The 12,841-nt window shown below is 37.5% G+C and overlaps 3 protein-coding genes across 6 annotated transcripts; 2 read left to right on the top strand and 1 right to left on the bottom strand.

The window, feature by feature from the left end:
• Positions 1 to 251: 251 nt before the first annotated feature.
• Positions 252 to 2,738, top strand: gal3st1b (galactose-3-O-sulfotransferase 1b). Of its 4 annotated transcripts, XM_034896937.1 has the most exons (5): positions 252 to 461; positions 654 to 781; positions 1,355 to 1,494; positions 1,575 to 1,626; positions 1,819 to 2,738. In XM_034896937.1, the coding sequence occupies exons 3-5, from the start codon at positions 1,373 to 1,375 to the stop codon at positions 2,713 to 2,715; spliced, it is 1,071 nt and encodes a 356-aa protein (XP_034752828.1). In that variant the 5' UTR covers positions 252 to 461; positions 654 to 781; positions 1,355 to 1,372; the 3' UTR covers positions 2,716 to 2,738. The 4 variants fall into 4 exon arrangements, with proteins under 4 accessions (XP_034752828.1, XP_034752829.1, XP_034752826.1 ...); XM_034896938.1 differs by lacking the exon at positions 654 to 781; XM_034896935.1 differs by having other exon boundaries at positions 253 to 461; positions 1,575 to 2,738.
• A 2,396-nt stretch (positions 2,739 to 5,134) lies between these two features.
• On the bottom strand, positions 5,135 to 5,844 carry LOC117959347 (cytochrome b-c1 complex subunit 9). The gene is made up of 2 exons (XM_034896419.1): positions 5,626 to 5,844; positions 5,135 to 5,453 (listed from the first exon to the last, which is right to left on the bottom strand). Exons 1-2 carry the CDS (start codon positions 5,842 to 5,844, stop codon positions 5,403 to 5,405), a joined length of 270 nt encoding a protein of 89 aa, XP_034752310.1. The 3' UTR covers positions 5,135 to 5,402.
• On the top strand, positions 5,793 to 8,674 carry zmat5 (zinc finger, matrin-type 5). The gene is made up of 6 exons (XM_034896418.1): positions 5,793 to 5,951; positions 6,992 to 7,175; positions 7,461 to 7,523; positions 7,639 to 7,719; positions 8,114 to 8,222; positions 8,341 to 8,674. The coding sequence occupies exons 2-6, from the start codon at positions 7,049 to 7,051 to the stop codon at positions 8,486 to 8,488; spliced, it is 528 nt and encodes a 175-aa protein (XP_034752309.1). The 5' UTR covers positions 5,793 to 5,951; positions 6,992 to 7,048; the 3' UTR covers positions 8,489 to 8,674.
• Positions 8,675 to 12,841: the final 4,167 nt, after the last annotated feature.

Here is a 12,841-nt window from a genome sequence, read left to right as displayed (position 1 = left end):
ACGCAGACCCTGTTGGGTTTACTCTCTGTCAGCTATTACATTTAATGTTATGACAACTTTTTTGCGGCCTAAGATGTATAGAACACTATATACAGTATGTATTGATGCGGTTCTATTGTTTGGGCTTTTCTTATTTTATTAGATAGTGATAGTAGACAGAAAAGGGGGGAGACAGAGGGGATGACATGCAGCAAAGGGCCACAGGTCGGATTCCAACGAAGGACCTATGTAGGGCACACACTATACCAGGTTTGATGCAGGTTGCCCCTGAGGTGTGGCTTTCAACACAAGCCTCTTTTTCAAACCAATTCAGTCCCTGTGGGAGGATACTTTATGTACATCTGACGTCTTTCTGTCCCTACAGCCAATGGGATATGATTTCAGGGATTGTGTACAGCATGGGTTTTCTTTCACCTTGCAGATGGTCCTCACCCCTACGCTGCTAAGGCTCTCATCTTCAAGTAAGTAAAGCTCTTTATTTGCATGCTTTTTACACGCTGTAATCCTTCTTTGGTTTACAATGTCATTTATACTCAGGCTGTTTTAATTATCATCATTATTTTTTCAGATAATGGGTCTACTGAATTGTTATTTTAAGCTAAGACATGCTGCATATGTGAAGGCTTTAATCAAGTTGTCTTTCCTTGTGCTAGAACTGCTCTGTGAGACATGAAGGACTACATAGACGATTATCAGTGTTAAAGATGAGTCAGAGGTGGTATGCAAGGGGACTCACCTTTCCTACATGGCATGAAGAGTAACCATCTGTCCAGTGTCAAAGGTAGAAGCTCTTATTTGACAGTATTTAGCCATTTTTTACTATGAGCACTTAAAGATTCTTCTGCCTAGATTGTGTCTCTTTTATCCTTCCATTTCTTTTGTTATGACGGTAATGCAAGCACCATAAACATGTTTATAGTGTATACATGGGGGCTCTGTATTTTATTTGACGGAAAGAACAATGCAGCAGTTTTCTTGCACAACTGTATTGTCTCCTCTCAATGTCCCCTTTTCTTTTTCCAGGGTTTATCATGTTTTCTTTTTTTCATCAGCAATCAATACCGGGTTACATTTAATTTAAATTGGTCAGGCCTGGGCTTTCTGTGAATGCATAATAATTCCTGTATTGAGGGATGAGGTAAGGTAATATGTATGTTAGTTGGCCTGTGTGTATTGAATTGCTGCAGGGCGTTTCAACTGTTTATGAGCTTAATGTTGTGGTCATTGGTTGTATGAGAACACAAAAGTTACACAACAAAATCTAGCAAGATGTGTATCAAAACTTTCAAAGCCTTATTGGAATTTTTCCTTTGATGTTTTCCTCTGTATACCTGCTCTCCAATTTCATTTTCAGGTTCACATTTGGGTGTTAATGATGTCTAGAATCAAAAGAAATAAGTGCACACTAAAACGGAGGTTGATTCTCTGGGTTTTATTGACCAACACGATGCTGGTGCTGTACTGCTTGATAAACCCAACCCAAGTCAAGATCAGGTAAAGATTTAAAAGCAAAGCATTATTTTATTTAGTAAAGTCAGCTGATATCTTTTCTCATCCATACATTTTGTTTATAGGGGCTTCGAACAAGACACGTGTCCTCTAAGCATATCAAAATTGAAAGAAAATGTGAGCACGCCTTCTCAAAGCACAGAAGAGTGCTCCCCCAGAGTAGACATCATGTTTATGAAGACCCATAAAACTGCCAGTAGCACTATACTCAACATCCTCTATAGATTTGGAGAAAAACACAAGCTTAAATTTGCCCTACCTGATGGGCGTAATGACTTCTTCTACCCATCACCTTTCCTGTGCTCCCAGGTGAAAGACTACAGGCCTGGAGAGTGTTTCAACATTATTTGTAACCACATGCGCTTTGACCATCAAGAAGTAGCCAAGCTTCTGCCTCCACAGGCTCTGTACATCACCATCTTACGTGACCCAGTGGATCTCTTTGAGTCGTCCTTCAACTATTATCACAGAGCAGTTCCTCTCACATGGAGGATCAATGGAGAGAACCAACTGACAGAGTTTCTTAACAGTCCTCAGACCTTCTACAGCCCACAGGCTTTTAACTCATTCTACCTGAAAAATCTGCTCTTTTTTGACTTTGGATTTGACAACAACCTGGAAGCTGATGATCCTCGTGTCATGAGGGGTATTCATGACTTATCAAAACGTTTTGATTTGGTTCTCATTGCAGAGTATTTTGAGGAGTCTCTTATCCTGCTTAAGGACACACTTTGTTGGACTATGGAAGACATCATGTATTTCAAAGTCAATGCTCGCAGGAGCTCATCTGTATCTCATCTGACCCCTGAGTTGAGAGCCAAAGCTTTACAGTGGAACGGGGCTGACTGGAAACTCTATCAGCACTTTAATGCTACCTTCTGGGCCAGAGTAGAGGCGTATGGGAGAGAAAGAATGAAACAGGAGGTAAATGAGTTGAGGAGAAGAAATACTGAAATGAAAGCTATCTGTGTCGAGGATGGAGATGCGGTTGAAGCCCAAAAGATTCAGGACAGACATTTCCTGCCCTGGCAGCCAGTTGGAGAGTCTTCCATCCTGGGGTACAACATGAAGAAAAATGTTCATCCAACATTTAGGACACTTTGTAAAAAAATGCTCACGCCTGAAATACAATATTTGTCGGACCTGGGCGTAAACCTGTGGCTTACCAGACTATGGGGTTGGTTAAAAGATTTGACTTGGATTTAAAACATTTACAACTAACATACAACAACTTGACCTGCAACAAAATTGTTTTCCTTTTGTTTAAAAAAAATTTCAGTTTTCTTCTGAATGATGCATCTATAATGTTCATTCAGAACAGAAAACACTGTGTTAATACTCTTTACAAAAAAATAGGTTCAGGCTTAAAAAAAACAATAAAACTCCTTTAAGTTGTTGCCTCTAAATTAGTAAAATTCAGCATGCCTGACCCTGGCATAACTGTTTACATAACATGGCTTCCTCATTTACAGTAACAAAGGTCTGACATGGCATGAAAAGCAGATCGTTTTCTGTCCGTACATTTTGATTTAATTTAGGCAAAAGCAGATGATTTATCGTTTACATGATTATTTTTGGTAAAAGGTGACAACTACTATTTGTAGATCATACACCTTTTTGCTGACCAGGCCATATACTAATAATAATAATAAATTGAATTTGTATAGCGCTTTTCCCAAGCTCAAAGTCGCTTAACAGAGTAGAAACAGTGTTTAAAAAAACGTTTAAAAAAAATATATATATATATATATAGCAACTGATAACATTGGATCTTTAGAACCACATATTACACAGGTCTATTTCCAACATGGTCCTTGGTGTTTTAACACATAACAAAGACATACTGCAGGACAAAGACAATAACATTTACCACAACTCATTCGAGGTTCAAGAGCATTCTAAAATCAGAAAATCACTAATCATATAAAATAAACATTTCTAATTAAAAAGATTGGTTACTCTATTCCATAAAAATGCCTTAACCTGGTGTTTAAAAGCCCCCATGGGATTTAAAATGTTGAGGGAAAGTGGCAGATTATTTCACAATGGTATACCTGTATAGAAAAAGGCATTTTTTAGCTGTATTGTTGACTCTGGGCACATTACAAGACCGTAAACTGGACCTAGTATTGTGATTATGCTGTGTATGGACTATTTTTATATGAGACACCATTTCAGTGCCATTACATGTGACCTTAAGTGCTTGAGACAACTTCCTTTTTTCCAAATAAAATGGACTCAGTTTCACCCAGATGTATTGAAAAGTGTATTGTCTATGAGCCACATGCTAACACTATCTAATGCCTTACCTAGAGTCTTTTCAATCTCACTGAAATCACTTCCAGAGACATGTAATGCAAAGTCATCGGCATATAAAAGCACCCCACAGGTACTATCCTGAGGATCTGATATGGTCCCCTCAATATCCAAAACTTGAGTTCTTCCAGTGATTTAAGAGGTGAACCATTTCACACAGTAGTATTTCTGAAGCCTATACTTTGTAGCTTTGATAGCAGTATTGCATGGTTTTCAGTATCAAAGGCTTTTTTTGGAAATCAAGAGGAATCATGCCCACATACTTCATCAAAGTGTTGTTGAATATAATCAAATAAATGAATAAGACAGGTTGCATTAGAATATGCTGCTCTAAATCCAGACTGAAGTTCATACAGTAGATTTTGTCTGACAAGGCACTCTTCCACCTGCTCATACACAAGACGCTCAAACACCTTTGATATGGCTGTCAGAATTTTTACAGGCCTATAATTGCCAACATCTGATCTGCTTTTGTTCTTATAAAGAGGGACTACCCTAGCCCTTTCCATATCGCTGGAATAAGGTACTCTGACTTAAAGATACATTTAATATATGGGTGAGTACCCTAGAGATTGTATTGGCACTGTCACTCAGAAATCTGGACACAAAAAGGACCTGTCCAGTGGCTTTGTTAATTTTGACAGGGTGGACAGACCCATTCTCACCTTCTCCCCTTAAACAGGGCCAATCTCAAAAGCATTGGGAGAAAAAAAGTTTTTTTTAAAAGGTGTTTACAAACGGTGGGACATATCTACCACTCTGCAACTTATCAACCAGACTGGCACTCTTGTAAAAAAGGTACTAAAAGGGTCCCACAGCATGAACATTTCCCTTTATGAGGTTTTTAAACATTAATATGAGTTCCCCCAGCATGCCTGTGGTCCCCCAATAGATAGAAATGGCGATAGAAATGAAAGCTCAGATGGAGCGATTTGATATCTCGCCCCTTATGAATTAGTACCACACACACACACACCAAGCTGGCGTGTTAGTATATCCATAAAATTATACACAATCAAAACCCATAAAAACTGCTATTTTATAGAAAGGACACACATTATTGCATATTTTGAAAGAGCTTGCAACCATGCAGTTAGAAAATCTAAATGATCAGTTTATATAGTAGTCTATGGTACATTATGCAAACACCCTTCCATGTCCTCTTACCAAGTAACTCAATTAGTTTGTATATGAAGATAGACTTTACTTTTACAAAATGTGGCTGGCTGGGCCTACAGTTTTTTAAACAGGCTTTGGCACATGCAAGTCAAAATGGATTGGATATGATAAATCGAGACATTGCAAGATGTTTACCACATTAAGTTTAATTTAACCATTTACAATATGCGAGGAGAACCAAGACTTTACAAATAACAGGAAGTGGAGGAAGAGGTGACAGGAACCATTGCTCCCTCAGCATGGTGGTCTGGATCAGCTTTGACAGGTCCAACGAGACATGACTTCGAACACATTGTCCATGCTGATTGATGTTTGATTCAGGTATCGAATCCAGGATCAATGGATAACGGAAGTGTGACAACAGTTGCACTTCAGCCTTTAGGTAATCCATCGGCGTTCTATTCCTCCTCTTTGTTCTCGTAATTGTGTTTAATGTGTTTCCATAGTTTCTACAATAAATCACACATTAGGTAAGTTAGACATTGCATATGTACAGATAGGTTGTAAAAGGACTCGATTGCTCGATAGCTTAGCTTAGCTTAGCTAACGTTAGCACTGCTTCGCCCTCTGCTTACAAGGTCAGAATAAAACAAGCATTACAACAACAAAGGACACACTTACCCCGCGATTCATTTGCTCAAATATCGCGTCGCCACCTTGGTCAAATAGTCGTTCAAAGAAGACCGCTCCAACCATGATGGTTACAGCGAAAGTGGACGTTCGCCTGAAGAGCAGATTGTAGACGGACTTAGCCAGCGCCATATCGGTAGATTGACGTATTGCGCAGGAACGGAAGCTGGGACCAAACGCTTCCGCTTTAGGAGCAGCGGATGTTAGCATTACATTGTGTGGATTTCCTGTTTACGTTTTACACGAGTTAGCTAAAGTGACAAACTGTGCGTGGCCTTTCAAACATCACAGAGAAGGGCAGCACTGTTTCGCCAATGGTTTGTGCTCCTTCTCGTTTACATTTATTAACACACGGGGTTTTAAGTAAACATGTATGGATGTATCGTTAATAATAACCAGCATGTACGCTACTTAACTATCTAACTATTCGACTATTATTAACTAGTTTAACAACGCTATGGACACATGTTAATGAATATTAACGTTTGCTTCGCTGGGTCATCTGGGGAAGTGTTTGTACCACCATTTTCGTTTCTACATGCTCAGTGTGTATATTTCTAAAGAGTGTTGCACCTTCACAATGATTGTGTCCTCAAGTCATACCAATGCATATTCAAAATAAAGGCACCTCCTATACTAAACCAGTAGATGGCGGCAAAAGAAGGCTGCTTGTACCACTTGTCCTTGTGTATGAAATTGCTGGTGTTCTTGTTCGTAGACATTAGGCTGGTTCCAGTTTGTCATTTTCCGTTGTAGGCTAAGTCCGCAGGCTACGTGATCGCAAATGCAAAAGTAACCAAACGATTGGGACCATACTTACTTAATGTAAATGTAAACAAACTCGCATTGATAGAATAGATCTATACTATGACCATAATTAGGGGCAAGTTGCGTCTGGGATGTACTTCTGACTTTTTTGTGTTGCTTTTCAGGCCTGAAAAGATAGGACCTAATCAGTTAGTAAATTAACAGATAACTAGGCTAATGCTTGTAATGTTTGACATGCGAGGCAGATCTACTGTATATCATTGTAAAATGTAATATCTTTGGGTTTCAGACTGTTGGGCAGACAAATCAAACAACAATTTGAAGATCTCATCTTTGGCTATGGGAAATTGTGATCTGTATTTTTGACTTTTCTTTAAACTAAACAAATAACCAGAACAATAATCAAAGACATTAGTGATAACTGTACAGATACAGTTTGTCTAGAAACTTGGCTTTGAATCATGTGGTGCATAATGATACATAACCTAACACTCAATATTATCTCAGTCAGCACAACTATTCACTCACCATGTCTTGACAGAGCAGTTACTTAAATGTGTTTTTAAATGTCTTTTGTTTCCGTTTACAGTCTTTGTCAGCATTTTAACACGTGACATCTTGCTGTTTTGAGCACATAACCTGTACCATGGGGAAGAGATACTACTGTGACTACTGTGACCGGTCCTTTCAAGACAATATGCATAACAGGAAAAAACATCTGAATGGTGTTCAGCATCACAGATCTAAAAAGGCCTGGTATGACTCTTTTAGAGGTGAGACTTGTATTTGGTCCTTGGACCTTTGAGATTACATGCTAAATTTTTACAATATATGATGTTTAGTGTAAATGTGTGTTTTAAACTAGACAGTGATCCTATACAGTTCCTATTACAATTTACAGTTTAAAATGCTAAGTTGTAAACCTATTTATGAGATTATGAGAATTAAGCGTGCTTACATTTAAGTATGCCATTTTGGCGGCCCACCTGTTTACTTTATGATGGAAGATTATACAAACAAGTGAAACAACCATAGACAACACTATAATTTCTTTACAGACTCTTCAGCCATTCTGTGTGATGAGCAAACAAAGAAACCCTGCAGGAAGTTTCTCCAAAAAGGTAAAAGAACAGTTTAACCATAAATGTTTTCACTAACCAGGAAATTATGTTAAATACTTTGTTATAATATAAATAAAAAAAATTCACTGGCTCTTTCTTATCCTTTTTTTTTTAGGAATTTGTGATTTTGGTCCTAACTGCAGGTTTTCTCACATGTCTGAAGAGGAAATGTTTAACTTAAAAAGACAGGTGGAAGGTAAGCTGTAACCAAAGGGTAGTGCTGTCCACCACATGATTGAGCACTTTTTAAATGAATAAATCACAGTATTCAACACATTTAAAGTACAAATCATTCTCAAATATATATAGTATTATCTAAATGATTGTAAGGTGAACATTCAACATTGCACTCACAGATTACACACATGATCAACACAGTCCAGATTGTCCAGTCCACAGTTTTAATAGCGCAAACGTAATGCTGCAGAAGGTGGGTCCAAAACAAACTTACCAAAAAGGCAATAATATTAACAACAACAACAATAATAATATTAATAGTATACAACTACAAATTGTCAAGTGCATTTTGTCAAGATGACTGCGTACATAAGTGTGATATGTTGACAGGAGTAGGATGTTATTTCTTTCAGATGAAAGACAGCGCAGAGAGGACTCTGTAGACAGAATGATGCCTGGGCGAAGTATAGAAGAGTGGCTCTCCAGAAGGGAAAAAAAGCAAACTGCCCTCAATATCGAAGGGTATGCACTTTAATTTTTGTTTTAAGAAAAACTATTCATTCATTCATTCATTGTAAGCTTTGCTAATGGTTATTCCTGTTGATATAAATTCCAACTGTTTCATTTTTTATATCTTCAGAGATTCAAAAGATAAGCAAGACAGCGAAGAGGGCCAAGAAGAAAGTGACATACCTCAACAGCTCCTCTCCATCCCTGACCTCCCACCCTCTCTTCTACCTCCTCCTCCAGACGGGTGGAAAGTCAAAGTGAACACAGAATGGGGTTGAGAGATTCACTTTGTGGTTCACATCACTGTTAAGTGACTATAGGGAATTAATTGAAGGAGGAATGGTACACATTGCATATTAACAGATTGTGTCACATATTTGAAGGTTTTCAGTTATTAATGAGGTTTCTAGTTGATTCTAAAAAGCTTTTTGATTCCAATTTTTTAAAAGAAGAATAAAAGAACATGTTTTGTATGCCATCCAGAATATCTCATGTCAGAATGTGTTTGTTTAGATGAGCTATTTATTTATTACATTGTAGTTGGACATGTTAACTCTAGCACTACGGAGCAACGTTTGGATCCTCCACACACACACAATGACCCATGCACGGTCAGCCTTGGTTTCAGGCCATTCTGCCTATTGACAAGGGCAGTAACACAGAAACAAATAATAAAGACAGTAAAGAACATGGATAGCAACGGAAAAGCAGACATGGATGTAACCAATAAATGATTTCATTAAGCTAATGAAAAATCAGTTATACAAATGCTAAATGTGGAAGAAAATGCACACTTTAGTGGATACAAGGATACACACAGTGCCTTTTAGGTTAGAGACACTGACTGAAAACAGAAGTTGATTGGTTTACAAGAAAACACCGTAAGGGATCTTTAAATAAAGGTTAGGCTTTTTTTATCTGTGCATCCTCATATCTATAGGTGTATTCTGTACATTAAAGAAAAGGAAGCTACACATCCTTATCCTAATCTCACATCTTTTTTCAAGATTTTTTTTGGGGTGTTTGTAAGCATTTATTACCACAGAACAGATGAAGACATGGAAAGTGGGAGAGAGGGGGAAAGACATGCATCAAAGGACCGCTGGTCAGAGTTGAACCCGTGGCTGCTGCATCAAGGAGATAACCTCTAAACTAACCTGGCTAATCTTCTCACGTCTAAATGTTGATTGGTGCTGTACTCAACTACATTTATTGAGTGTGTATGTTATTTTCCCCTAAAGCTCTGTAGTCCTATGCTCTGGTGTTTGTGTCCATGCTACCACATGAAGGGCACCACTATATGGCTATAAGGAAATGTTATTGTCCTTCTGTCCAGACGGTGTGCTGTGCTCTTTTTAAAATGTACGTTTAACATGCCTTATGCTGCACTATCAGATCCTGACTGTGAGTCCAAAGTGTTGAATGAGGAATGCATTCAAAGTTGTGTTGTGTTTACCCTAAACAAGCATCCCCACCCAGATCTGCTCTTCTGTTTTATTATTATTTGCTCTACTTGTTAGTTCCAACTATATGTTGTTTAAGCGTACACAGTAACTGTTCCTTTTTCGAGATTTGTCATATCCAGCTTTATTATGCAACAAATGTCACATTTGTAAACAGAAAAAAACAAACAAGAACTTCCTTTTTAAAGCCTTGGTTTTTATTGGACATGCATCTATAGCCACCACTTACATTAGTGTATAATTAATGCAGTAACCTCTACATGTGCCTTACCAGTGACAAAAAATAAAACAGCGCTGGATATTCTCAATCTAGCTATTAAAATTACTAGTAATGTCACACAGCAGGATGATCCAAATATGAACTAGAAAGTTAAACTGACTTTGAGAGAAAGATAATACATCACTCGAATTACTGATTAGTCATTTCATTTCAAAACCACATATAGCATCAGATTCATTTTTGTCAAAACTTTGACTTTGTAAAATGGATTTTCATTCTTTCCAGAAGTCTTTCTAAAGTTCCTCTAAGTCAATGCATGATAGCGCTGTTTGTACTCCAAATGACAAAAGCACAGAACAGAAGACAGCTACAAAATCCAATAATAACAATTAAGATAATCTGTTGACAGAGTGTACATAAATCTGCTCTTTAAAGCACTGTAGTTTACAAGATAGAACACAACAATTGCTTACATGTCTAAAGACAAGATTTGACATCTATTTAACATTCACACAAAACCCATACCTTACATGATATGTTCACATGAAGAGGTAATGTGATGTCATATAAGTAGTTCATACATAAACAGCTACATTATCCAAGATAAAATATCTGTTTTATTGCCAGAATGATACTTGCTGTTTTATAAGCTTTCTCTTATGATGTAGCTTTGATAAACTTCAAGATAAAAAGAGCCAGAAAAAATATATATAATTTTGTAAAACTTGTTAAATTTGACAAATATTTGTCAAAGAAAATATTCTAAGAAAAGAAATCTTAACAAATCAGAAACGTTAATGTAAGTGCATGACCTTAATACACACAATAACTTGTGTCTGAATGGCCAGCCAACCTGGAAATCATATCAGTAACTTGATATTTTTTTGTATTATTTGTTTTATACAAAACATTAAGATTACATTCATAATAAAATCACATAGATTCAATGTATCACTTTTCCAAGTAAGAAAATATAACCATGTTATAATTTAAACAATATGTTGTTTTGTTGGTCCATGTAAAAGCCAGAAAACATTCTTTGTGATATGTTAAATTATTGTTCACAGCATACTTCAAAGTATTTAGCATTTTGATATTGTCTGCACGTCCACAAAAATCGACATTTACAGAAGAATGTCAAATACTGAGATTTTGTTTAGCAATGATTACTTTACAAATTGCATAATTATTTGAATACATAGACCAGAGTTCAAAATGTACACACATAGAACACACATACAGTATATTTCTTGTTTGATGTACATGCAAGTGTGTCGTGTGAACTGAATATCCTTCATTTTTATTTGCTGTAAATATTACAATTATTTTTTTTGGAGCTCTAAACTTGTCATGGTTGACTTTAATCACAGCAGGTAGCTCAGGCCATATAGGGAATCAACTGTCTTTCAATGTGACTCATTTTGGTGGCTAGATGCACAGATTTGAAATATGCAGCATTTGTTATCGCTGGCAGACTGTGAGTATATGATTGATGTGATATGTTTAATATGTCTGATTGTTTATGTATGCACCAATCACCAAGGCAAATTCCTCGTAAGTGAAACTTGCTTTACTTTGGCAATAAACCTTTTTCTGAATCGGATTTGTGTGAACCTCATTTGTCTTGAAGTTTGGGCTTTTTGCACAAATACTCTTGTATTTCTTAGAGAGATTTTGCAATTTCTTGCTGTGTTTTGCCTCTTATTTGGACTTGTTTAATTCTTACAACTACATTTTTTGCTGGGAAGAAAAGATGGTTGATTTCCAAATCAAGCTGTTTAGCCATGAAGGCTCCATGTGAGCTTTAAAATAACCCAATATTTATTTTAGAAAACCGTGATATCTTTAGAAACGGCCCCTAGGATCAGCTGACATGGCGTCCATAGCATGTGGTTGAAGCTCAGAGGCTGTGTCCACATGCCACTCCCCTTTCCATCTTTTTTTTCAGCAGCGCTGTCCAGTGGGTTCCTGTGCTTGTTTGCAAATGTATCCCAACTGTTGGGTTCTCAATGTACTTTTCATTGGTGGAAAGTTTGGGAAATGAACATTTACTAAATAGCACTAAACATAAAATACAGCTGAAGTTGTTGAAAAAATGTAGGGGGATCACCAAAATTATTACAATTCATCCTGAGACAATTCACTTTTTTTCACCTTTGGCAACCATACATGTCTATACTAAATGTTTTCACAAGATAAGTGAAGACTTCTCCTGGACCACCAACACTGCATCACTGGCGAAAAAAGCTCAGCGCCGCCTGTACTTCCTGCAGAGCTTCACTCCCCTCCCTGAAGGACATTTACACCTCCCACCTCACGCGCAAGGCGACCACAATTGTAAGTGATGCAAGTCGCCTCGCTCACAATTTGTTTGATCAACTGCCCTCTGGGAAGAGGTACAGAAGCCTGCGCTCCCGCACCACCAGACTCACCAACAGCTTCATACACCAGGCTGTTAGGATGCTTAACTCTCTCCCCCCTCTCCCCCCTCTACCCTCAGTTACATAAACATCCTGGACTTTGGACCCAAAATGGCTGCCTTGCACCACTCCACTTGCACTACTCCACTTGCACACTTGCACACTTTGCAAACTTGTTGTTGTTGTCCTGTTGTCCTGAAAACACTTCGGAACACATTTTTGCTGCTCTACATAACTGGCACCACTATGCTACCGCCTGACTTTTGCACTATTACATTGACTGTCGACTGTATGCATAATTGCACATTTTTAACTCAAATTTTTGCTGCTCTTCTTTTCCTCATTGTATACGTCTTCTTATTTTTACTTTTTATATTGTTTACTTGAATGTTATGTTTGTCTGTGGACCTAATTGGTTAAAAATGTCTCGCCTTCACCGTGGGATACAGGGAAACGTAATTTCTATTTCTTTGTATGTTTTTAGACGTGAAGAAATTGACAATAAAGCAGACTTTGACTTTGAAGTGA

The sequence above is a fragment of the Etheostoma cragini genome, chromosome 16 (genome assembly GCF_013103735.1).
Source record: "Etheostoma cragini isolate CJK2018 chromosome 16, CSU_Ecrag_1.0, whole genome shotgun sequence".
NCBI classification, from domain to species: Eukaryota; Metazoa; Chordata; class Actinopteri; order Perciformes; family Percidae; genus Etheostoma; species Etheostoma cragini.
This window is presented reverse-complemented; position numbering and strand designations above follow the sequence as displayed.